This window comes from Melospiza melodia, chromosome 1, assembly GCF_035770615.1.
Source record: "Melospiza melodia melodia isolate bMelMel2 chromosome 1, bMelMel2.pri, whole genome shotgun sequence".
Taxonomy (NCBI): Eukaryota; Metazoa; Chordata; class Aves; order Passeriformes; family Passerellidae; genus Melospiza; species Melospiza melodia.
Genome location: NC_086194.1, coordinates 44,055,997 through 44,083,284, shown reverse-complemented (window position 1 = coordinate 44,083,284; position 27,288 = coordinate 44,055,997). Strand labels below are relative to the sequence as shown.

At 38.5% G+C, this 27,288-nt stretch overlaps 1 protein-coding gene across 2 annotated transcripts in view; it reads left to right on the top strand.

Moving 5' to 3' along the window:
* CPNE4 (copine 4) overlaps nucleotides 1-27,288 on the top strand; it is a 236,056-nt gene that overhangs the window by 38,030 nt on the left and 170,738 nt on the right. Inside the window, exons 2-3 of one of the 2 annotated variants that reach the window (XM_063155816.1) lie at nucleotides 1,844-1,993; nucleotides 11,040-11,227. In XM_063155816.1, coding sequence (XP_063011886.1) covers nucleotides 1,936-1,993; nucleotides 11,040-11,227 — 246 coding nt within the window. In that variant the 5' untranslated portion in view covers nucleotides 1,844-1,935. The remainder of the gene's footprint in view (nucleotides 1-1,843; nucleotides 1,994-11,039; nucleotides 11,228-27,288) is intronic. The other variant, XM_063155822.1, reaches the window with a different exon arrangement.

The window sequence follows — 27,288 nt, the reverse complement described above, 5'->3', positions numbered from 1 at the left end:
GGGTGGTTTTGATACCATAAAGATGTTACAAAGGCATCTGTCACTGAAATTTTGATGGACATGCATTGGGTTGGCTGAAATGTGAGGACATGCATTTGCTATAACCCATGTTCTCTATTATTAATTTCTATGTTTTTTTTGCTTCTTTTCCTCTCAAAGCACCTTTACCTAAGGCAGTTGCTGACAGTAGAGAAGAAAATAAAAGCACGATCTTCTACTAATTAAAAGGAACAGAAATGAAGATCTTGGTTTCCATACTTATGAAGGGCTTTTCAATCTCTTAATTTTGGAGTTAACCTATACTTGTGTACATGGAAACATGTTCATGCATTAGACTAGTAATTATATGAAATTATGAAATTATAATTATTTTTAAGTTATGAAAAATATCTTTGACCATTGGATCTATTTGCACTGGATCACTGCAGATCAGGAATAAGACATAGATGAGCACACAGAGCACGGGAAATGCCTTATGTCACTGAAGAAGTCAAAGATCAATTTGAACATTTTTTTATTGGTACAGTTGCATTCAGGTTACTGCCAACATGCATTTTCCTAATTCTAAATATATGCAGGTATAAAGGAGCCCAATGGCTATCTATTCAGGGTTAAGAGAGCTATAAATACTTGAAAAAGGAAGACATTGCCTTGTGCTCTGAACAACAAAAAGCATGTTCTAAATTTTGTGGCATCTCTCATGGAATATTTGGGACCCAGTTAAGTCATCAACACTCATTTTTGGCATGGTGAGATATCTACAGAGTCTAGTTCTACTCTTCTATGCTCTTAGGAAATATGGTGACTCTGCCTTACAATTCCTTAGGTCCCTGATGCTTTGCAACTGTCTTTCACCAGACATTGTAAGAGAGTAGATAAATTTCTGTTTAAAGAGCAATCATACTCAGCAGAGGACAGGTGAGGGAAGGAATTAAGAGTTTCACAGGTCTGGTGTGAAAGTCTGGAAATAGCTTTCAAATCCCAATTAATACATAACTGTGCCTTAGATAATTTGACCATAGTCAAATTGCATTTGTGAAGTGGAAACATCTGTCTGGGACTTCAATACCAGCCTCTTGTGTCTCTTGTCCCTTGAGTGCCATCGCTGCTTATAGGCATTATAGGCACTTATAGGCATTCCTTTCTCCCTGTTAACAGTGGGTGCTTCATGGACATTATTGCACCTTGTATAAATTTGTCTTTTAAAGACACATCAATGCAGGTGAAGTCCTGTGCAATATGTGCCCAAATCTTAGGGGTATTGCTTGCCTAATGTGAATTGCATAAAATGTTCTCCTACCAGGCTGTGATGTCAAGAACAGCAGGTGTTCCAGTGTTTTTTGTGTGTGGCAGTAGGAATTCCATCAATATTGATTATGTGAGTTCATTTTTCTGTATGCATCATTTTAGGAATTGAGAACCCCTTCCCTCTGCCTCTAACTCTGTAATCACTTAAGGAACTGAATTTTTCATTTTGCCCTTTTGTTGTAAGTTTATGCTATCAAAGACAGATGGAGACTTGCAGATTTCAAAAGGAAGACATAATTATTTTGTATGCTCATAGGTTCCTTTTAAAAGTTTTTAAGGGACTTTTGTCATGTCAGACAAAGTTTTATAAAAGACACTCCATGTATCTTGCTTCTTCTCATCTTTATTACTGGTTGGCAACGTAGATATTTCTCACACTTCAAGAATTCCCGAGGGAGAGAAACTCTTGAAAATTCTTGGTGGCTTGGATTTCTAGAGCTTGCTTTTGAAAGTGTTATTTAGCCAAAGTCCTGGCACTGTGTCAGAAGGAAGTAGGTCTCCTATAACATTGCTGACAAAGCTCTGTTGCTTCCAGGGCCCAGGTTAGGATCTCTGTGAGGCTGCGCTGTGTCCTGCCGCGTTAGGACCCATCTTTGGTAGCTCAGTAGAGCACAGATCCTGGGAAGCATGGACACGCCAGCAGAGGAATGGCACGCCACTGGCACCAGCGGCACATTTGGCACTGGTAGGACTTTTTGCTGACAGCATGCTGCAATTCTTTTGTGAATCAATTTGATACCAAAAATAGCTACTGGCTTTTTCAGAGACTGAGTCTATCATGGTGTGGTGGTACTGTGATTGCAAAACACTCCCAGTATGGAGTAGGATAAAACTTCCTAGAGGAAAGCCAGAATAAACTAGTAGAAACTAAACTAGGAGAGAAATTAACACTCTCCATGTAAATATAATTTGGCTGTCATGGCTCTTCTCGTGCCTGCAGTTGGAGCTGCAATGTGATCGTATCTCTTGCTGATTTAGCTGAGGCAGAGACAATGTGTGCTTGGCCTGAATCTCATGGGTGACTCTTCAAATATTTGATTGAGGGTTTTGGAAAGAAAATAGAAAGTAAGTAAATGACAAGAAGGCAGGAAAGGCTCAGGGTCTACCTTAACTAGTGGTCCAAACCCCAGTGTGTTGTCCCTGAATCTCTGTTGCAAAGGGAATGAACTCAGGACTGGCTCCAGCCATCAGGTAAAGGTGTTCATTACCCAGAAACCCCCTGGGGGTGGGAAAGCTGCTCCTTGTCTGTCAGACTCTTGGGAGGCCATAGGAGTTCTGCTTGTTGCTGAGAAAGGGGCCAAGCATGTTGGGGGAGCAGCTATGAAGTGAGAGAGCAACTGCTTGCAGCATTATCCATTCCTCCCTTTCTTCTCCTCCTGCCCTACCTGACAGAGCAACTTGACTTTAAAGCTCTGCCCCAGTTTTGGGCTCAACTCTGTAATCAATAAATTCAGTTTTTCTCACATTGCTAGGAAGCTGAGCCAACTTACAGCAGGTGTACCTTCTGGCTGTATTGCAAATGCAATAACCAAACAGTAAATGGGAAGTCCTTCCTCACTGCTCCTCTTGATGTGCTTCTCTTTGGATCAGGAGCAGGAAGCAGCTTCTCTTGTAGAATCATTTTCATGCTGCAGGAAGAGCCACTATAGCCATCTGTTGAGGAAAATTAGCAGTGTGCAATATGTTACATCTGTATATGTATAAACTCTTGCAGGCATTCCGTGTGTTTATATACATACTCTGGTGTAATTGGGTATAGCTGAGGAACTCAACTTGCTGCTTCGTTCCCAAGCAATGAGACATAACATGAGAGGAAATGGCCTCAAGTTGCACTAGGGGAGGTTTAGAATGGATATGAGGAGAAAAATTCTTCACCAAAAGGGTTTTAAAGCAGCAGAACAGGCTGCCCAGGAAAGTGATTCAGCGTCCTTGCAGATACTTTAAAGATGTATAGATGTGGTGCTTAGGGACATGGGTTAGTGGTGGACTTGGTAGTGCTGGGTTAATGCTGGACTTCATCTTAGGAGTCTTTTCAATGTAAACAATTCAGTGATTCTCCTCTAGATGATAGACAATATGCTTTTGCAGGGTGGATAAAGGGTAATTTTAATTTAAAATGTATTTTATGCAAGTGCAGATGATAAGGCAAGGATTAATGTAGTAGAATATACATCTATCTTCTTGTTCAGAATTGTCTAATTATTTCAAGAATTTAGCCTCAAAGATGTTCTGAAGGTTCTCAGTTGGATTTATTTGATATCAGAATTTTGACTGCTGCACCTTAGAGTGCTGGGATTATTTGATTTTGTTCCAGGCTTATCTTTCTTTGAAGTATAGCAAAATATCCAATTGTTTAAGATTCTTGCATAAGTAGCTATGTTGTAAAGCGTTGTTTCCTGCTAAGACACTTTTATTTTTCCCTCTAATACCTGATTGGGAAAACCAATTTTTAGAAGGCAGCAAACACAAAGGTATATATAGTGAGTATACCTTTGTTCTTGTGTTTCATTTGATATATCACTTAGTGCACACAGCAAACTGAAATGACAAGCCTAAGAAAATTGTAATAGCTTTTAGTGATAAGCAGTCAAATAAGTATCACATGGTAGTAGCTTTGAAATTTTTGATTAGAGAGGTTCAATTATATTTCTCTGATTTTCAAGGCTTACATGTCACTCATATTTGCAAACTGCTTGCATATTGTAGGTTTGGGTTTTTTTTTAATGTGTGTAACTCCTTCGTGTGGTGTTTGAAGTGGATTCAAGGGTCCTGAGCTTTTCCATGTATCAGTGCTTAATCCCTGCTCTTATAGCTGCCTGTATTTCAGGTATTCTCTCAAGAGTAGCACAGACTCAAGCCAGACTCTGAGAACCAATACCCAACCCAGCAGGCAAATAATTTATTTGTGGAAGCCTGAATTTTGCAGGGGTTTCATGTTACTCAGTCCTGCTTATAAATCATCAGCTCCAGGAGTCATGGTATAGAACACTGTGAACTTTGCTGGCATTTATTTCTCTTGGTTTTTAAATATATTTTTAGCTTTTATAATGGTGAGAAGGGGCTGTAGAACATCAGTTCTAATTGCTTTGTAAATAGAAAAGCTTTGTAAATAGAAATGAACTTTTGTTCATGTTTTTAAGGGAAAATATACCATTTTCGTGATTTGGAAGAGGAACATTGGGACTATTTAATGCTTTTGCTTGAAAGTATTGAGTAGCAAGTGAAGGCTTTGGATAGGCATATTTAAGGAAACAAGACTGGATAAGAGGATAACTGTGTGCGTTACTGTGTCTCAGCATGTAGATGATCCAGTTTGTTTTCTCTCTAGCTTCTACACTGTTCCAAATAAAACACATTCTGTTATCCTGTTGAACCAACACACTGTTTTAGAAGGTGCCATTTTATCAACAAGACCAAGCACTCGCCCTCTGGAGCCAGCCTGAGAGCCAGCCTTGCTGTGGGAGAGGCAGACTCCTTTGTGACTGGTACAAATCCAGTGAATGTAAATGAAACAGACCTTGGTTGATTCTGTGGGGAAAAAAAAAAAAAAAAATCTCTGCTGCATTTTCAGTTAAAAGCTTTGAGACTGCTTTTCAGTAGAGGAGTTGTCTGTATTTATGCCTAGGAAGGTTATTTTGATCTTGCATTTGTTCAGTCTCCTGGTTTTTTTATTAGTGAATTTTTGATTTCTCTTCCCCTGCATGTTTTACAGCATTGTAGGAAGGAAGACAGCGGGAACTCAGTGAAGTAAGAGGTGACTGATGGCATTAGCTACATGCTAAAGGAGCCAGGGCAAATCCTAGATTTTTTTCTTCCAGCGGAGGAGAATAAAATATATGTATTTTAGCACTGACTCCTACAGGTGCTTTGCATTGCACTGAGTCTGACTTCAGTGGGAGCCACTCAGAGCCTCCAGAACTGGGCACATTTGAGCATCTCCCAGTGCTCCAGTTATTGTGGGGATTTTCCCTCTCTTAACTGAAATGGGGTTATTTGTGTAGGTGCAGCACACTTCTGTACAGTGTTTTGTCATGCATTAGGTGTCTCAGTTTCTTTCCAGTGACTTTCCCTCTTCCCCTAATAATTGAAACAGCTGGTTCTATGGTAATGAGTCCCTTTGAACTGTCAGTGTGTGTATATTTCCATTTACACCGCTGGCACTTTGTTCTGAACCTTCTCCCCTTCTGTCCAAATAGATTACTTGCACTATCAGATCTGTCTCATTGTTCACAATAGCATTGCTGTGGATTCTCCAGATCCCCCTTCCTTACTGAGTTTATTGCTCATTTTTCAAAGGCCTTTGACAAACTCTGGTAGGTGTAACTTTAAATAAATCTTCATTAATAGTTGTCAGATAATCAAAGTGAAGGAGGAAAAATTGTAGTTTTAATTGCGCAAACTATCCTGTGGAGGGGTCTAGCTAACCTATTGACTTTTCATTACATAATAATTCATATTCAAATTAATTTTGGCAGCTTGCATTTTGTCTGTATTATCTATGATAATTTGAAATTCTGTAGCATTTTATAAAATAATTGATGTTGATCAGGATAATTTTTAATGCCAACAGGAGGACAGTCTTGTGCAGTGATTTGAGATATGGCTGAAAACCAGGAGTCTAGGAACATGGTCCAAGATAAGTAATTGAATGACTCTGTTTAAGACAGCACTGATTGTTCATGACCAGTTTCCAGAGATGCACAGAGAAAGGGCCAAGGCAAGGGCCACAGCAGCAACAAAGATTAGACATAATGAAAAAACCTTAATGCATATCAAAATAAAGACAGGTCTGCTTTCCCTGTCATGCTAGGGTCTCTGTTCAGACCTGGGCAAGCCAGGTGTCTTAGTGAGCCCCTGATTAAGCACATGGAATATTAATTTAATGAACTTGCTGAATCAGGAACTCCTGATGAATTCCCACCTTTCCTCATTTGCACAAAACCTATTTACAGCAGAATGTGAAGGAATGGATTTGCTTTTCACAACCAAGGAAACCTTGGTGTCAACAGCTGGTACAGTAATTATTAGAGAGTGGGAATTTCCAATTACATAAAACTTCTTAAAGAAAAATAAGTACTTATCTCAATTACTGTCACTCCCAGGAGGGGTGCATGGCCTACATTCTGCTGGAGCTGAACAAGTTACTAAACAGAGGAACTTTTAAAAACTCTCCTATCTGAACCTCCAGCCTAATTTCAGCCTTTTCTATAAATCTTGCTCTTACTGTATTTTGTTTAATTTTATCTGAGTTTTATTAATTTTAAGTTTCTAACTGTAGACTTGGTTTCCATACTTCCTTTTATTAGACTTAAAACCTGGATGATCCAGAAACTGTAGGTACAAAGCTTTCTGTCTAGAGAGTTAAGCTGTTCATGTGTTTTGAATACTAAATGTCTCTCCCATTTATAATTTATAGATGCAAATATGTAGGGAGCAGCTAGTGCCACAACAACCAGTGCTTTTAGGGCTGCTCTCTTTTGGAGGCACTTATTCACAGCTCTTACTTCATGTAACTCTACTATTAGTATTTCCCACCATGTGTACATACTGCAAACATAATTTACCTTTCCAGGAGCAGGCTCTTGCTGTTTACTTCTGTAGAAGCAGACAGATGCTATTAGCTCATTTTCATTTTGTGACCTAAGTGGCAGTAAAATAATTCAGACACAGCTCTCAGCATATGGTGATGGGAAGCCTGCAACCCCCAAATTCATTTGCGTGTGGTTTGGTCTGGAGTACAGGTTGGGTACAGGTTTCTAAATAACCAGACCTTTCTCTAAATGCAAAGCACATTGGTTACTGCTTTTAATCTCAGCATCTTTGTCATTTGCTGCTCTCTTATTACCTGAACTGAAGGTGAGGCTGAGTGTGAATGTTCCCCTGATTCTTCACAAGGGGCTGTAAAGAGCAATATCTTCAGTTTTCAACCAGACAGCTTGCAGAAAAACTTTTTGGACATTGTGTGTGTGTAGGAGGGCAAAATGACACCGTGGGCAAAGGAGTAAACTTGAAATCAGAATTCAGTTGGCATCTTAGGTTTATTTCATGGTGAGTCTAAGGAGCCTGGTTCTGAATTTGTGCTGAGCTTATGTGGATCACCATTTTGCAACGAGTTGGATCTGGTTGAGTGAGCTGAATTCAAGTCTTTTAACTCCGAGAGAGGCATGTACTGGTTATGTTCTGTGTCACAAAGATCCTTACTTCTGCAGGCACTAGAAAACTGAACATTTTTAAGCCATTTGGTCCCCCTGAATAGAGAAAGATGTAGCTGTCAAATGTGTAATACTGATTTTCACTGTAATCCAGTTATCTAGGCAGGCACAACTTTCTGAACTTGTGTGCTTTTAATGAAGTGCCTACACATGGGAGCCTGTGTAGCACTACTTTGTGCCAGAAATGCTGGGCTTATGTGTACATTTTGATTTTCTGCATGGCTTTGTAGCCAAGGGCCTCAAATAATCAGTTAGTTCAACAATATATCACAGAAACAATATGTACCCTGAAAAGTTTATAATTTGATTGTTTGCTGATTAGTCACTGAGTAGAAGAGGTTGGAAAAGACCTCTGCAGATCATCTATTCTAAGCCTGTGCTCAAAATGGGCTGTGTCCTGACAAGTTTTGGATATCTCTAAACATGAAGTCTCTACAAGTTCTCTGAGAAGCATGTTGCAGTGTTGAACCAAACTTATAGTAAAAATTTTCCTTTTCTTTAATCAAAATTTCCTGAATTTCAGTCTATGCCAGTTGCCTCTTGTCCTGTCACTGGGCACTACTGACAAGAATTTGGCTTCATGTTTCCCCATCTCATCCTATGTATCAGTAAGATCACTTTGAGCAGTGAATCTCTTTAAAAAGGTCAAAAGTTAATTTCTAGCAAATGAGTTCTAAGTATGCCAGATATAGAACATGTTTGAGAGATTGGAGACAGAGACCTGTCTTGTAGGTTCTCACTTTTTCTTTGTAGCTGACACATTCTTTGGTGGTTTGTTTTGTTTTGTGTCTTTTTGTTTTCCTTTGGTGGGGTTTTATTTGGTTGTTTGTTTTTTGGGTTTTCTTTGTAGCCTGGTATGTTTCAATTTCAGCATAGTGCAGTTTTAATTCTTTTTCCAGTTGGTACTGTTTTATTGATGTTTCACCATGGAGAGGTGAAAACAGACGGCCTGTTTTTGCTTCAGTCTAGCACTGGCTAATAAGTTTGTGTGGGAAGCATATGATCCACCACTTTCCTGTTTTCCTGAGGAAATAAAAGAGAATGTATGCAATGATGAAATGAAAACTTTACAAATATGTGACCTATCACTTACTTTTGTATGTGTTTTATTGCTTTCCTCTGCTGAGCACAGCTCTTGTTCAGTGAATATCAAAACTGTGTGGACATTGAATGAAAAACAAGGTTCTAATGAACTGAAAAAGGAAGAGTTTGTAGCAAAGAAAAATGAATAATTTTTTTCCTCCATCAATAATGTACCTAGTTAATTGACAAAAAAAAAATCTTATGCAATCTAACTTCTCTATGTTTGTGCAAAACAATGCCATTTTTAGCCACTTTCAGTGGGCTCAAAATCTATTTTCCAGGCCTCCAGCTTCCTGGTGATGTGACATCAGCACAACAGCCCAAGCTGGTGATTATATTAAAAGAAGAATATAATGACACAAAAGAATAAGGCTGTACCTTGATCTTTTCCATTGATAAATTTAGAACTTGCAAAAGCTGAAATAATAGTTGTTGTGATGAAAAGAAATATAATTTTTATACTTACCTGCTGTTCTGAAAAACCAATGTATAATTATTGTAGGAGGAAGAAAAATACATCTCTCCCCCTCACTCTGCTACTTTTTCCTCTTCTCTTCAGTGTTGAAATCATCCAGTTTAATTAAATCACCGGCCTATTTCTGCACAAAGGATGACATTTTATTAATGATGCATGATGTGTATGAGACAGAATTAACCCAATTTTCAAATGGATTTCAATTTGGAAAGGGCAACATGTAAAAATGTCTTGTAAATGTGTGGGATGAGCTTGTTGAGCAGCTTTCTGCAGGAGATGGGATTACAAAATGATGAATAATTAGACAACAGTCTCTCCAGTCCCTGGCTTTATAACGTAGCCCAACATCATTGCCTTTTTCATGTGTTGTACAGTTTTGCCCATTTTCTCAGTCATGTTTCTTTCCTAGCAGTAACTCCAAGGAATAGTAGTTTAGGTGACAATATTTACAAGTAACTGGGAGGAGTTGAAGGTGGCTGTTTTGATCTTAGGATGTCAGGCACTATGTTTGTGGTGTGGCTCTCGTTTCAAATATTCCTGGAGAGCCTGAGGTTCAGAGAGTGGCTGGGGTCCACTTGGACTCCCTTCACTTATATCTGAATGGGGTAGTCACAGCAGGTCAAGGTTCACAAAGTAAGTTGTTGTATAGATTTGAAGAATTGTGAGTTGTTAACAAGCTTTTGTCCCTCCTGCCAGGGGAGCAGATAATCTGCCTCATCAGTCACACTTACATTCCTTAAATTTGAATGAAACTCTATTGCCAACTCCCCGTACTCTGAGTTGAGAAATGTCTTCCTAATTCATAGGAAAACTGGATAGGTGTGGTTCTGCAGGTTTTGAGTTTATTTTTAACTTAGCAGATTTGGGGGAAAAAACCTTCACTTCCCTTTTCATATCTCTGAAATGTAATTTTTATCAGAACAATTCTCAAAAATCATTAACCTCTGAGAACAGGGTGTTGTGGAATAGACAGTGAAGAGATTTGAAACAGAAAGTTAAAATGTCTTGCTGATTAAATGGAAAGACAAATCTGCCTGCTAGAAGTATGAGATTCCTTTTTTTGTGGCCGTTGTATATAGGATAAAGTGATGAAGGCACTAATCCATGTATTAGGAAGAAATTTTTTAAAGGGTCAGGCTGTGAAGCTCAGAGCAAATGTGCCAATTAGAGTGTTCCTGTATTCTTTATTGATGCCGAAATGGTTGTATAGGGATTTTTTGTAATCTCTGTGTTAAAATATTTTTGTTGCTTCTGTTGAGAGAAACTCTTGAGCTACAAGATGGGTAGTGGTGTTCATAATGAAGTAAGGGTTGGAGGTCCCTGTTATTCCAGCTATCTGTGCTTAGGTAACTCTGATGCCTGACCCAAAAGAGCAAACACTCTACAACAACAACACGTGGCAGCATAAATATCCTGCCCTTCTGTACAGAACATCAATCTTGGCTACTTGCTTAGGAATGGAGGCAGGTAATCTGCTGCAGCAAGTGTGGAAACAGTGAAATGTATTTTGGAATTTAGGGCTGGTATGAAAGGGGCCTTCTGTAGCATTTATGCCAAAAGTTTATGCAAGAAGTGCGTACTCTTTAGAAGGAATAGAGGGAAATAAAAGCAGATTGGAGGAGTGCTGTACCAATTTAATTTACCCTTGTCAATGTGTTGTCCTAAGAAATACAGAATTACCACCCTGTCTATCTAGGCTGGTGAAATGTGGCTCTATAAGCAGGAGCAGAGCTGGAAGTCGAGGTCACAGTTCACCCCCAGAGTTCAGAGGCATGGTGGAAAATATAATTCTGAACTTGGCTTACTTATAAACATATGAGATGATTATTTCTTTTTCCTATAGGTGTTCCTTTGATTTTATTCCTTCCCCTCATGCTCTGGTTGTCATTCACTGTTACTGTGTGGAAGAAGGGGCTGTGCCTTGTGTGCACCATCCTTAATAGACCTTTTCTCTCTTTCAGAACAAGGAATGAAGAAAATGAGCAACATCTATGAATCAGCAGCCAACACCCTGGGAATTTTTAACAGCCCATGCCTGACTAAAGTGGAGTTGCGAGTTGCGTGCAAAGGCATATCTGACAGGGATGCCCTCTCAAAACCAGACCCTTGTGTCATCCTTAAAATGCAGTCACACGGCCAGTGGTTTGAGGTGAGTGTTTAATAAAATAAAATTGATTCTTCTGGCACTTTAGGATGGCATAGACAAACTGCTGAGGCAAAACTGAAATAGCAAGAACACTAAAGAGAAGCAGCAATTGGAAGCCTGTGGCACAATCTTGCAAGAGCGAAGGAAGATTTTCCATTAACCCTAACACAGTTTGAATCAGAAACTTTGAACTTCTCTTTGGAATCTAGATTAAAAATCGAGATGAATAAAGAAAGAAGCATCATAAAACTTTTCCCTTCAGGCCTTATTTTTCATAAAAGCTATATAATAGCACAGATGATGATAATGACCACAAGGCATTACAACATAAAGAGGAATACTGTGGAAGAGAGGAGGATTTATCATTAGTTGGCAAGGGATTTGGTGACAGAGTAGCTTGATTTGAAAATTTTGAGCATTACAGTTGGATTCCTTGTTGCAGTTAGTAAAACTAATGCATTTGCCTTACCAATTTGCCTTGTATTTCAGGTTGCATGTTTGATTAAAATCCTACTTTGTGTTATTTTACCTGATCATGGAAATGATTTCTTTGATAACTGGAAACATGGTGTCTTAAAGAAATTCAAATTGTAACTATAGAACATAGAATAGAATGTAATATTTTTAATGGCATCTTGTTGGTTATTTTACTTAAAAATTATAGTTGAGTGTTTGTGGTTAATCAAGCTGAAAGGTGTGACTTTAAAAAGAGAATAGAAAGTATGTAAGAGAAAATTAGGAATTTATTAAATCCAGTTAATTTTAAGTGCATATTCATCCCTCTCTTTTCAAGAATTTTAGCATTCAGCATAGGATTGTTTTATCTATGAAAAGATAAAAAATAATAACGGTGAGCATATGCAGAAAGCAAAATCTTAAATTTAGGGGTCTTTTAATTTAGCATTTTCAGCCAAGTTTTTCAGACTTTGAAAAATTTCTTCTATTTATTCCAATTGTTTTGACCCATGAAATTTTTCCATTTCAGAGCCTAGGAAAGCCAAGGGGGTTTTGATGGCATTCTTCTTTTTTTTCTTAGTTTGCTTTTGTAGATCCACTAGACATATCCCTGGTAGAAAACAAGACTATAAATGGAAATAAAACTCTCACCATTGTTTTTACTTTGTGTCCATGTAATTGAAATCAGCATGTCCATGTAATTGAAGTTTAGTGTGATAAAATAGTTAGCCTAAAAAAGAGTAATTTTAGCTCCCTGTGTATAAAAAAGCATTTAGCTGCACTGTGTGTAATCACACAAATAGTTGAAATTATTCAAGAAATGGATTAAAGGTCAAAATAAATGAAATGGCCCTGTTTGGAAAGGACACAATGAACACTTTCATGCTGTCTCAGTTTTCTGAATAACTTTGGGTGCATGTACATACCGTTTGTCTCTGGCAGGGTAAGTTGATTTAAATTATATATTCTGATGTAGTAATGGAGATTCCCTTTATTTGATGTGTTTTTTAATTTGGAAAGTGATTTTCTGAATAGAGTAAATCTTACAGAATAGATCTGCCCATTGATATGATTCTCATCTTACATCAGTTGCTGCTACTGTCTAGTGAGAGTCCAGGCAATTCATTTTAGTGTGAAAAAAAAAAGGTTTTATTAGTTCATGTTCCTATCAGTGCTGCAAAGCAAATGCCATTCTGCCATGATGAGTATTTTCTGGCCAGCACCTTCTTAAGAGAGTTTTTAATTAAGTTCCTATTGCTGAACTAAATTGAGCAGAGTCACTCAGGTATGGCTGGATGAATCTTCTGCTGATGGCAATCAATGATCCAGCAAGACCTGAAAAAACAGACAAAGTAATAATTAAAAAGTAATAAAGACTAGTAAAGTGAGTATATTCAACATAGAAATCACTAAATGGCAAAGAAAGAAGTAAAACTGAGGAGTGTGGATAAAGTGCCTTCATAAATTCTCTTGAATTTCCAGGTACCTTAAACCCCTTGGAGATCCAAAGGTGCTGTAGCAAGATGCAGTATGACTGAAATGTACACACTGATCACATGCTCTGGTTGTGTGGAGGTTTTGTCAGCAAAGAGTAGCTGAATTGAAATGTCCAAAATACAGGTTTTGGTCTGTGTACGTTGTGCTCTTGCACAGAAGTTTGTGGTTAATCAAGCTGAAAGGTATGATTTTAAAAAGAGAATAGAAAGTATGTAATAGAAAATTAGGAATTTAATAAATCCAGTTAATTTTGAGTGCATATTCATCCCTCTCTATTCAAGACTTTTAGCATTCAGCATAGGATTGTCCTATCTATGAAAAGATAAAAAATAATAATGGTGAGCATATGCAGAAAGCCATTCTACAGGTGCAGGCAATCCCTGAAAGTGAGTGATCTGTGTACATTTGTCTCTGGGAGAATTTTGATAAAATATGTCAGCGTGTTGCTGAGGAATTTTTTTTTCAGTTCTGCAGTTCTGTAGTTCTGTGTGTGCATATCTGTGTGTTTGTGTAAATTATGCCACCCACACATGTAAATATAGAATGAAAATGTGTTGATGCTCTTGTAGAGTGGGTAGGTGCTGTTTCCAGAGATTGGAAATGACGTCCAAGTATTCTTCTTATTTTGTTTTTAACTGTGGTTTTCCTGTTTTGTTTAGTTTTGGGGGGGTTTGTTTGTTTCCCAGACACAGAATTGGTGAGGTTGGAAGGGACCTCTATAGGTTGCATGGCCTATGTGCTGCTCAGGTGGGGACACCTAGAACCAGTTGCCCAGGACTGTGTCAGACAGGTTTTGAATGTCTCTAAGGAGGGGATTCTGCATTCTCCCCAGTCAACCTGTGCCAGTTGCTGTCACAAGCAAAAAATGTTTCCTAATGTTCCTGTGTTTCAACTAGTGCACATTACCTCTGACTCTGCCATTAGCCACCTGTAAAGGGAAGCCTGTCTCTGTTGTCTTTGGACCTTCCCTTCAGGTATTGCACTCATGAAATGTCCCCTGAGTGCTCCAGGTGTGTCACCTACAAACTTGCTGAAGGTACAGTCTGCCCCACCATCCAGGTCATTAATGAAGATCTTAAACAGGATCCAGTATTGACCCCTGTGTCCCACTGCTAGTCTCTGGCATCCAAACAGAATTTGTCTCACTGATAACCAGCCTCTGAGCCTGGCCAGCTTTTAGTCCACCTCACTGTCTGCTCATCCATTCTCTGTAGCAGCAGCTCCTCTATGAAAATCTTATGGGAGGCAGTGTCCAAGGCCTCACTGGAGTCCTGGTAGAAAATATCCACTGCTCTTCCTTCATCTACCAGGCCTGGTAGATCGACTTCATCTCAGGCATGACTTTTTCTTGGTTGGCTACTCATGATGATTTTCTTGTCCTTCATGTGCCTAGGATTAAGTTGCTGTACCAAGTTCCCAGGAACTGAGGTGAAGTTGGTGGGGCTGTATTTCCCTAGATAATGTGATGAGGGACACAAAACTCCTCAGTAGTGAAACCATGGGGAACTTGGACAAATACTCAAAGAATTCTTGGTGCTGTCCCCCATTCTGGTACCGATATGCTTGCTGGTTTTTTCCTCTTGTCTGGGTAGATGTTTCTCTGTAAACAAGCTGGCACAGTCACAAGTGTGCACACACAACTCCCCCTAACATTTCCCTATGTGTGCATGTTGGTGCTGTCTGTAAAGCACTGTCCTACACCAAGCTAGAATGTAAATGATATATTGTGTCTCCCAGGAAAATCAGCAGTTTACTCCTTCTCACACATGAAGCCTAACATGACAGGGTGTGATACAGCATAATCTTGTGATACAGCATAAATTCTGCTGTATTTATGCACTAAAAGCCAATTTGCTCACCCAGGGCTGAATTTTAGCTCTTTTGGCCATAATTTTAAACAGGTGTGCACTTGCAGGGTGCCCAAAATTTGTACTTAAACTGTTTGTATAAGATAATTATTCAACAGCTGTTTTTCTGTCTTGACTTGAATGTGTTCAAGGAGTTTAAGTACTGTACCAAGTTTCAGATGGTGAATGACTGAGGTACATGGTGATAAATTCCTTTGTTCCAATGATTATTTTACCCACCTAGAGTGTGAATGTCCAAGTGTAATAAATGTTAACTGTTAACTAATGCATTGCATTGGAGCCTTCAGCTGAGATGTGCTGGCACTGACATTCTCATTAACTCCTTAATCCTAAGGAAGTGTCTTGGCCCTGTTCACAGATGATCTGCATATGGCAAATACCCATAGTACATGTTATTTTGAAAGCTGAGTAAGTTGCAGAGCTGTGTCTGGTCATACAAGATTTACATGGGATCAGGAGGTGTCACACAGCCAGATGGAATGTGATGTCTGGAGCTGTGAAAAGAGAAGAGGAGCTTAGGAAGACAAGTAGTCATGTTTGGCAATCAGGGAGGGCTTTCTGTAGTTGCACTCTTCTGGCTTTCAGCAACAGGACAGAGTGTCTGCTTCCCTGTGGATTTGAACAGCCAGCTGGAGGTTTTGTGTTTTACCCAAAGCTTTTATTAAACCTCAGTAACTGCAGAGCAAATGAAGCAGCACCCAAAGACAACCTGCACTTGCTAAAATTCATCTTGATGGACTCGGGTGAAATCGTTAGAAGGGATAAGTTTGTTTACTGAAATAGATTTTTTTGTTGAAATTTTCTCTGAAGTCACAATTTGTGAAAAACTCAGTGAGCTTTGATAAAAATATGTTGATATTCTTAATATAAAAGTTATTCACTTGTAATTCAGCGTGACATTTCAAGGACCAGCTTGGCAGGACTAAACAAACAAACCTGAGTTTTCTGTGTTTCCTCTTCCTTTCACATCAACCTGCACATCCATCTGTATTTGCTTTTCCTCTTAGTCCTTCTCTCTCTTTTGTTTCATCTCTGAATTCCAGCATCCTTCTCCTTCCTCTGCCTTTTCACATATGTCAGCTCCCCATTTACATTCCCAGCACCTGCTGCCATGTTTCTCTCCTCTCTGTATTGGAGACGGGGGGAAATTCCCTGCCCCTTCCTAGGCTGGGTGAAGGATCTGAAGAGAAGACCCTGAGGCAGACTTCAGCTCTTTGTTTCCATAGATACCCAGAAGTAGCTTTCATGTTATCCATCTGTGGCTGTTACAGCCCACTGCAGAAGCCAACAAGCCATGAAATAGGGGAGTCTGTGGGATGATATATTCCATGACTCTACCAAACTGTTCCGAAATAAACACAAAAATACTGCGAGGAGGCAAAAATCCCCACACACGAAAAAATACATCCTTTTTAGTTCATTTTGATGAACAGGTAATAGATGGAGCATTTGGATGGAACTGGAAGTTTCAGTGATCAGAAAGAAGAGCTACCACCAGCAGCCATACAGAATGAGGCTTGAGGCTGTCTAACCCCATCATGCATCTAGTTGCTAGTTGGTGACAGTGAAGAAATATGGGATCAGAGAAATATAGAAGTGTCTTTCCAGCTCTCAGTGATCTGCAGCTCAGGGAGTTCTTAAACAGGAGTTTATGCCTTTGTAATTGTAAAAAAAATGTTGGTAGAATAACTTCCATAACTTAGTTCAAATAATTTTAAAAGTCTTGTATATAAAAGATAAAATTTTCAGATATCCTGGGACATAAGAGTTCAGCAGCTTAAGTGGAGGTTGAATAAAGTAATATTACTTGTATTTTTTGAATTTAGCTCTTGCTAATTATTTTTAAATTCATTTTTCCTGTGTTAAAGGAGACATTGAGAAAATCCCTGTTCATTTTCTCAATGCCATTTGGGAATTTATTCTTCTGATTTGTCCATGACTGTATAAAAATGCATCCTTTATTTTGAAGATTCAGCATACCTAACCTATCACAAAACATGGATTTGTTTGGGTAGTTATTTGAACTATGTTTATTTCAGAGCATTGCAGAGATGCAATGCAGTGTTGCATTTCCACAGTGATTTCTGAGCAGTGATTTGGGATTTATTCTCTGCTTTAAAGAACTGCAAGGCTTCACAGTACACTGGCTTATTGGAAGTTTGATGGGTTTGGGTTGGTTTTCTTTGAACAATTCTCTAGTCAATGCTAGAGCAGATTCTAGTTACTATTTTTCTGATTTCACTCTTAGGATTTCAACTTGGTGAAGAAACATCCTGTATGAAATTAATTGTAAGTAATGGTGTTACAGTAAGACAAACATACCATCTTAGGAAGATTTTTCTCTGACAAAGAAAGGAACTTAAAAAGTTCTGATGAAATGTTTTATATCAGATTGTGCCAAATTTGATGGCAAGGAGATGCTTTCACTGAATAGAGGTTATGAAATTAGCTCTTCTCTTTGTGAAGAAGCTTCTGATTCATTTGCAGATTTGGGAGTTTTTCTCTTCTGGATGTAGAAGAGGGCTGATAATTGGAAATGCTACCTGTGAGTTCTCTGGCCAAAGCTTAGATCAAATGACATACTAGATCTATTGTAAAATTAGATTTAATTAAATACTGTATCTATTGTAAAATTGGATTCATGCAGATCAAGTTTGATGAAAGCCAATGGGGAAGAGTTGAGTCTTTAATTTAAATGATCAAGACTTTCATCAGGAAATAAAGGCGATGGGATTTTTTCTAATTAAGCCACAAGGTGGCCAAGGTCCTACCTTTTCTGACTCAGGGCTGGCAGTCAAGTTGATTGACCCCTTCTGCCCAGGTCATTCAGGCCTTCAGAGCACTTGGTCTTGTTTGAGCACAGGTCTATGCCTTGCACAACTTGCAGGTGATGATCTGTGAGTGCAGCTTTTGATTAGTGAGCTTTGGACCTGGGAAGAAATGAGAGCAGTCCTGCTGCATTCACTTCCCAAGGGATGCGCCTAGAAGAGGATGCCTAAGAGTTGTTTAGGTGCCATTCGACTTACCTTGTTTTCACTCATCCCACTGAAAGCTGTGATTTTATTTACACCATAGCACAGTGCCTGTGTATATGCCTTTATGCTTTATTTCATCCTCATAATTTAATATCATACTTTTCTTTCTCCTCTTTCATCAAGTCTCTGTTGATGCTAATGAATGTTTCTTTACTCAAAACTATTTGGTAACCTCTGTTGCTGCCAAGATTTGCTTTTAGCTTCTGCTTTCTGTTCCTGGTGCATTTCCTTGAAGTCTTTTTGTATGATGTGACTGTCAAAGACAGCTCATCTTTTTCAAGCACCACTGGAAGTCTGTGGGGTCAGGCTCAGGCTAATTGAATGTTTTATCTTGGTCCGTTCTCAGCCTGAATCCATCTAATCAGATATCTTCCTTTCCAAGCCTTAATATTTTGGAGGCACACTTTCTTCCAAGGGTTTGCCTGCTGAAGACCTCCTGTGAGCTCTTTCTGGAAAAAGAAGTTTTCCACATGGAGGGAATCTGCTATGCAGTTTTTCTCCATGTCCAAGAGAGCATCATTCAAAAGACACTGTTCATTCCCTGATGCACTTAGTACATTTTTACAAATATATATGAGTAAGCTCCAAATCTGGAATTGTAATTATAACTGTAATTAATATTAACCTTCTTGTTAAAAAGAAAGAGAACTCTCTCCCAGGTCTTTCCAACTACTTATGCAAAGTTGGAAGTCTGAAAACTAAAGGCTTTAACTTTCTTGTGCTGGCAAACATTTGATAAGAAACTGGTACTGGGAATTGTTTTCCTCCTGTGCCTAGTTCAGAAATATGAACATCGTTAGGTTTGATGATTAGTGTTTTTTAGACCCCAGGTAGTAATGTGCCTATTTATTTTAAATCCATTTTATAATAACTCCCTCTTGTTTTTATCTCATCCATCAGTGCTGCTTTTTCTTGAGCCTCCTCCTTGCCTCAGCATTTAAAGACAGCCACAGTGCTTTTTTTCCCTGTCTTTTTTAATCAGCTAGTCTTTCAGCTTGAACTCATTTGAATCAGACAGATTGTCTCAACTGAAAACAAATACTGTCATGTTGAGTCAATATAGATGAAATATCATATTATTCCACTAGCTCAAACATCATTTTCTGCCTCTGTAGTGCAGTTTATGAAATGTAATGCATGTGCAAAGGAGAGAAAGTAGATGTCTTTGTTCTAATTGAGACTGGTCATATTTGGGTGGATGATTCCTCTCTACCAGAGCTGGAATCTGACTTCTCTGTCCAACTAAACCTCTTCAGGTCCCCTGTCTTCAAGCTATGGAGAGTCAAGAGTTATTTTCTCATAGTTTACATAATTGAATAAAACCAAGTGTAGTCCTGAGAAGTCAGGAGGGAGTGCTTGTGTATGAGAGGTGATAAAAGCTACATGGTCTCTACCTGAACCTGTGGCCCGGGGCATCCTCTCCCAGGAAGATCTTCCTTTGGGGCTAATTTGCAGGAGCCTCTGCCTGGTAAATCAGCCCCTAGGAGAGCCATGGAAATGAAATGTGGGATCATGTAGTCATTTTTCTATGTTAGGAAATAGCTACATGCTTAAAAATCAGTTCAATACTGCGCTAGCTTAGAGGGAAATCTGAATGACCCATACTTGTTGACATCCTACTTCAACGTCCAGAGGATCAGGGATTATGGAAATGTTTGGGGAACTCTGTTCCTTCCTGGTGAACAATGTATTTGTAGCCATTCCTGCAGCAGATGTCTTCAGCCAGTGTGTGTCTGTGTTTGCAGGTAGCACTGTGCCCTTACCCTGCCTTTCGTACCTGTGGAGGAACCGGGCCAGATGCTCTGGTGCCAGATTTCTCTATGGCTTTGCAAACATTTGTGTATTGTTGCTGGTAGAAACCCTTTGAGTGATTTTAAGTTACTTGAAAATTTTTCCTTTATCTTAACTTTTGAGGAATTGGATTGCAGACATGAAATACTAAGAGAGAACTGAGAGGAGTTCTCATCTGTTCTTGTATTTATGACATTTAAAATGTGGAAATACTTAGGCTGACATAATAGTTAACTCTACATTAATAAAAGCACTATTTTTACCTCATTAACAGGGCAGTTGTTAATGAAGTAAAAAATTATTTCCTCTTCCCATGCTGTTTTAGATATTTCTTTGCTTTTAATGTACTTTCATCAATGTTTCTAATCATCCTACGATGTTCTTGTAAATACTGCCTTTAGCCATGCTGTCTATTTGATGGTTCTTAATTCACGCTTCATTAACTTTTCACAACTTTTTCTCAGGACAGTTTTCCATAAAAGCTGTGACTCACACAGTGTTCTCAGTCATATATATATATATATATATTTATACACACTATATATACACGCACACTATATATACACACATACTATATATATATGTATATGCAGTCATACAGATACAAATATGCAATAAAACAAGATTTTTCTAATATTTACTTTTTTTTAACCACATCAGGCCTTGTAGTTTTGTTGTATGAATAGAGTAAGAAAAAAAAAAAGACCATTAAAAATGCTTTCAAAATTATCTAGGGAAGATATCAGGAAAAAAGAAGGTTTTACAGTGCTCCAACTCCTTCTTAACCCTGAATAACTGGTTTGGTAATAATATATACAGGAGGAATTCTATACTGTCAGCAGCTCTACATTAAAAAAAATAAATCCATTTGCTTTCTTCCCCTGCAGTTTAATAATCTATCAGATATGTAGTATTTTAAACTTGGATGGAGAGTCTAAGTCTGCTTTTATCATGGGCAGGCAGATGCACATTTCAGATCACCTCAGTAATATGCCTTCCTCTCATGAGCTATTTTTTACAGATACACAAACTTCACACATCTCCAGGACAGATTTTAAGCCTGGTTTGACTTCAGTAGTCTGACAGATTGTGATAAACCTACAGTAAACAGGAATCTTTGGAGCTGCTTTGTAAGTAGATAATTCACTTGATTGATTCAGTACACTGATTCTTAACCTGTAACAGCAGGATGGAACTGAGAAATTGTCAGCAGCATGAGCCTCTTCTGTGTTTGCTCTGAGGGGTTTCAGGGTCTAACACAAATTGTTTCCTGAAGGAAAAGAGCACTTATGAAACTCTGAGAATAAGTGATTTAGGAAAACAGTCTGAACTACTGCAAATGTGTTTTGAGAAGACTTCTATTCAAATATTGATTGACCAGGGATACTAAGTTCATTTAGCTGGTTTGGCTTAAAACCATTACATAATAAGGGAATGTGCTGTTGACACAAATTGATGGAGTTCAAGTTTATGGAAAGGAAAGTAAAAGCAATTTCCCTGGAAACTGGAACTGCTGTTTTCCATATTCCCTCATCTTTGGTATAGCTTAACAATATATTGTAGCAGTTATGTTGTAACCAGGCCAGAATACAGACTCCCTGAAATCTGAATTGAAATGTCCATGCTACATTTCTGTATAGATGTGCTGACCTCATCTATTAACAGATATTCCAGGATTTGCCTGATTTTTTTTTTTTAAGTTTCTTTCAAAAATGGGATGGATTGGTTTTTTTCTTTCTCCCCTTGAGAACTTTACAATCTTGCCTGTAAAAACAGGTAATCAAAGCAGAGCTACATTGCATCAACTACCAGAATTGTGATTTCTGCTCTTGCTTCTTTGCCGCTCTTAGTGCTCTCCAAAAGAAGATCCTAGATGTAAACTAGTAAGACTAGTCTCTGAAGAAGAGGAAGTCTCAGGGCTGAAAATATCCCCTGTTTCTGGCAGAGGGCTTGGAGCGGCTGCTGCAATCACCATGCCACTGCTGCTGATAACAAAGTGAAATTGTACCAATCCTGGCTCTACAAAGGTGCTCATTTGAGAAGAAAATTTTAGGGCACTTTGGACAATCCATATAAAGTCCATAGTATTTGTGTAGGTGATCTTTATAAATGTACCTGCCTTTTGTACAAAATGTCACACTTAAAGATGGCAGAATAAAAATACCTGACAAGCCAGTTCTTGGGTTGAACAGTCTCCTGTAGAAGAGCACCTAAGTCGCTGAAACTGGAATCATTGCTGTAGCTTCCTATAAATATTTTTTTGTTTTCAAAAGGCCTACAATGTTTTGTTCAGCTACTTTTAAGTTTGAAATTCCTAAAATGTTAACTGCAACTATTGGAGGTGAATGTCATAATTTTGTGAGTTACTCAGATTCATTACACACCACCAACCTGCAATGTTGTGCTTTTGAAGCAGAAAACTGTCCATTGTGGTAATCTGGATTTGTCATAATAAACTTAATCAGAAGGATCTGAGGGGGTTTTTCCAAGTCAATTTCAATTTTTAAAAAAGTCAATAAAAATACAAGGTTTGAGGCTTTTGTTTTTCAAATATTTGGAAAAACTCATCGCCTAGCTATGGCACCAGCTGGCTTGTGTATGCCATTGGTGTAGAACCAGCTGCTGGTGCAGAACCAAGTGATGCACTACATGCCTTCTATATGCCTCCTCAGAGAAACATTAGACTGATCATTGCATCTTGTTGTATTTAACTTTAAATGCTGTTTGAGGGCTGATTAGTCTGCTGTTGCCTTGTAAGTGGGGTAAACTTAAAAGCTTGTGCTGTGTCAGTGCCAAATGAACTGGACTAGCTTCAGCAGCCTTACTCCCCTGGCTGCCCTTCAGGTTCCACATGGATGCAGGAACTGTTTTCACTGACAGAGGCTTTGCTTCTTTAAAACTGTATTTGCACTTCTCCAGCTTAGATTGGGCTTTTCAGCTGCCATGGATGTGTCTTCCCTATTCTGCACAGGAATATACAAGACAAATTCCCATGTCTTTGTTTCTCTGTTTGAAGTCATTGGCGTTATGTTCATTGTCATCCAGTGTTTCAGTACTCTTTTTACAGTCCCATGTGTGCCTAATTTTGTTGAAGGCCCTGTGCTTGCCTGCTTGCTTCCTTGATTCTTTAATTTAAATACCAAAGTAGATCCTTGACCATCTTTGCATTAAGTCTTACTCCTCCTCTTAATAAAAAAAAGCTGTCATTGAATATCCTGAGTTGGAAGGAACCAACAAGGATCATCAAGTCCAGCTCCTGGCCCTGCACAGAACCATCCCTAAGAATCACACCTTGTGCCTGACAGCATTGTCCAAACCCTTCTTGACCTCTGTCAGGCTGGTGCTGAGACCACTTCCCTGGGGAGCCTGTTCCAGTGCCCAACCACTCCTTGAGGTAAAAAATGCTTTTCCTGATATCCAGCCTAAACCTCCCTGGACTCAGCTTCATGCTATTTGGTAAGGGGTGTCCATTCTTTCTTCCTTAGATGGTGGGACTTACTTGGTTTTCTGCCATATTTAGCCTGATAGCTCCACAGTGATATCATGTTCAAAATATTATAGACAAATTTTCCTTTTTTATATGTATAATTTATACTTTTCCCTGGGAATGGTCTGAGATTCTCTAATAATATTGGAAAATGCTGATGATAACTAACCATGTGGTAGAGAGTGAGACTTATCCTTAACATGTTAAAATTCTACATGCAACTCTGATTCCACTCAAAACTGTTACTTTTGAATTCAACTTGCTTGCAATACTGTTTTGCAACTTTTGGAGATTTTTGCCCAGATTTTGATTGGTTCTGAATTTGCTAAACATTGAATTGCTGCATTGACACAAAACATAAAGTGTTCATGGGACTTGCATTCTTGTTTTTTCAATTTATATTCTAGACTTGGCTTTTCAAGTTTGATCTGATGTTGACTTAAAGTAGCCATGTCCTGACCTTCAGGTGCCCCTGCCTTTTGTGGGAAAGAAGGTGGTTTCAAGTCCCAGTTTTAATGGAAAACAACACAGTGTAACTCTTCCAACTTGGTAATATTTTGGTCTCTGAGTTGTAATAATGATGGATACATTTCCAATTTGCAGCTTGGGTTAAAGAATGAAAGAAAATATCATAACACTTTAAGGAACCATTCAAAATTTTTCTTTATAATTTAGAGGAGCTGTACATATACTCTCCTAAGCTGGGCATCAGCAACTTATGTTTGTGTTATTTTTAGAAGGGTAATACTACGAAACCTAAGGAATATATGCATCTTTAATTAATTTTGAAACAAAGGAAGTCCTTAGTTTTGAATACCTTTTAATTGTATCAGTTTGGAATATTTTTAAATAAGATTCTGACATAATGATAAAGTTCACAGAGTTTACATTGTCATGGTATGCATCTTTCCATCTGGATATTCTCTTTCAAAGCAGCCACATGCTCTTATCTATTTAACTCGAGCCCAGCTGATGCAGGCTAATTACCTTTTCCTCCTTTTCATTGTATCACGCTGCTTTTTCTGCTGATTTCAGCTGGAGCTGGAGGTCAGTCTATTTAAAGAGCCCCCACTTTTGTCTCGATGTCTCTTGTGAAGTGTTGTGTAATTTGGCTACTCCTGGGGATGTTTGTGGTGAGAATTCATAATTTGCTGACCATCTGCCTGCCTTTTCCCTTCATTACAGATGTGGAGAGGAAAAGCTGAAAAGAAGGCAGTGATGTAATACATAGAACTTGGTTGCTGACCAAGTTACATACTGTGATTGTCATTCAGAAACCCTCTTTCTGCCAGAAGTTGGTGCTTTTATATGAAATTCAAAGGAGGGCTGGTCTGTGTCACACAGTGCTGAAGAGAAGTATTTATGAAGGATTTGTTTATTCTGAAAGCAGCTAGTTGAGGTTTTTCATAACATTACTGTTGATTTCCTTACAACTCCATATTCAGACTGCATTCCAAACCCCAGGCTGCACCTTACTTTGTGACCAGCATTCTTGTGTGACAGCTCTGAGTGTCCTTGTTCTTCCCCAGCAGGGAGATACTGAAAGTCCTGGATGACCAGGCTTGAAGGGCTCATGTTAGTTTTATTTGGCCATGGTGTGGATTTTTGAATTTGAAAAAGTGGAGAGCAAGACAATATGGAACAGACACTAATGTATAATCAAAATGAGATTGTATCTAAAAAGCAATAGCGTGGAAACTAATACAGCTTGGGGAGCAGCAGAATGATGTTCTAAGAGAAGTCCAGAGAACAGACTTTTGGATCTGAGATTATTTTAAAGGGCATCTTTGTCTGTGAGGAAGGAAAATTTTGTTCATTTTACTTCTTTATGAATGCTTCAAAATAGTTTCATTAAAGCTTCCTGACTCTAGAGACTTCTGGAAAGCCACTCTGTTCTAGAGGACACGTCCTGTGAGGAGTGGCTGAGGGCACTGGATTTGATTGGAATGGAAAGAAGGCTGAGAGGACACCTTATTGTTCTCTACAACTACCTGAAAGGAGTTTGTAGAGATTTGAGTGTCAGTCTCTTCTCCCAGATAACAAGATGAAATAGCCTCAAGTTATACCAGGAGAGGTTTAGGTCAGTTATTTGGAAAAAAATCCTTACCAAAGTGGTTATTGAGCATTGGAATAGGCTGCTCTGGGAAGGGATTGAATCACCATTCCTGGAGTTATTTAAAAGTTCTTTAGATGTGATGCTTAAGATTATGGTTTAGTGGTAGACTTGGCAATGCTGGGTTTATAGTTTCTTTAAGGTATTTTCCAAACTAGATGATCCTGTGCTTCTACCCTGTTTTCATTCTCAGTGGAATAATCTTATAGGACTCAAGACTTGGCATGTAGGTCAGTGGGATCACACTTTACTGGGATTTATACCTGGATGGATGCTCTCACTGTTGATCCTTTTTTCCAAAGTGCCAATACCTCCAATCAGTCACGGTGTGTGTGCAGAGAGATGTTTCATGCAGCAGATATAGGTGTGATGGACATATTCTTCACCATCCCTTCTAAAAGTGATCTCTTAGCCTCTTCAGGGACCTTCTATCTAATTTCACAAATTGCAGTTTTATTCTAAAAAACATATGTATGCAAATTCAGACCTTAAGTAGTCCTTTTGCTGAGGTAATTATTTTGTCCCAGTTTCTTGCAATGCTGTTGTGTGTATTTATAAATACTTAGCTATGAGGTCTCAGGGGCAAGAAATACATCTTCTGTTTTATTTGCAAAGAATAGTAAGAACCTTTCCAAAGTCTCTAGGTGTCATTGCAATAAAATAATCATAACAATGGGTCTCAGGGTAGTAGTAAATAGTTGAAATGAACTAGTAGCTTACCTTGGAGTGAAAGTTTTTTATTTGAAAAGAGAGCAAAACGCTCTTGGTCATTTTTTGTTATCTTTTGCTAAGAGAAAATATTAAACATGGCTTGCCACTTAACTTGGCTGGGGCTATCTTCATGCATCTTTTTTATATTTTTAAGCAATTATCCTGCAATATGGAGTGTTTTGATTTAGACACACTTTAAATGATCAGCATTCATGGCACATGCAGTGAAGAGCAATTTAAAATTAAAAGGCTGCTTTAGACTTTTAAGAGCACCTGGATCTTATTTTAGAGGCAATTGGAATCCTGGGCCAGCACCTTGTAGGGCAATTTAAATTCTTCTTTTTTATTATTTTATTTGAGGACTTGGTAAGGAATTGATTTGAACAGCATGGTGCTGAGCTCTTCAGATTTTGAAGTACTTCCAATTCCCAGTCACATATAGCTGCAGATTATGATCTTCTCTTACTTCTACAAAGCCAGGCATCTTAAGAATATGACCCAGACAAAGAAGTGAATCTAGACTCTTTTGATTTAGCAAACATTTGATTTAATGTATTTTTATTCTTTTTCGCTTATGCAAGAAGTTCCTTAGGTCAACAGGAAGACACTTATAAATTGCAAAAAGAAATACAGACGTAAATTAGCAAAATTGTACTGTGTCTGTTCAGCATCTGAAGACAGTCTTTTCATCAGTAAAACATCCATAATCACTGCAATAAATTCTCTGTATTGATTTATCCAGAGTAAAGGGGCATGGGAGAAAGAAACAATCCTTTAATTATATTCCTATTCTATTTGGGAGTGTCCTGTGCCCCATGTAAGACAAAAGACCTGTCTCACATGGGGCACAGGAATGAGTTGAAGGGAAGGAAGGAATCATCATTTAATGAAGGGTGATCATAATTCAGAGGCAAAAGGGAAACCCTGGCTGCCCAGGTTGTCTCCATTCTGGAAATTACTACTCTGAGCACTTGGCTTAAAACCACAATTCTTCACCCTGATGATATTTCTGGAAAGCCCGATCCAGATAGAGGGATATAGTGGTGCTTTACCCATTTAAAGTGACACAAGACAACCGTGTCCTTTCTTAACTTTATTTTCAAAAG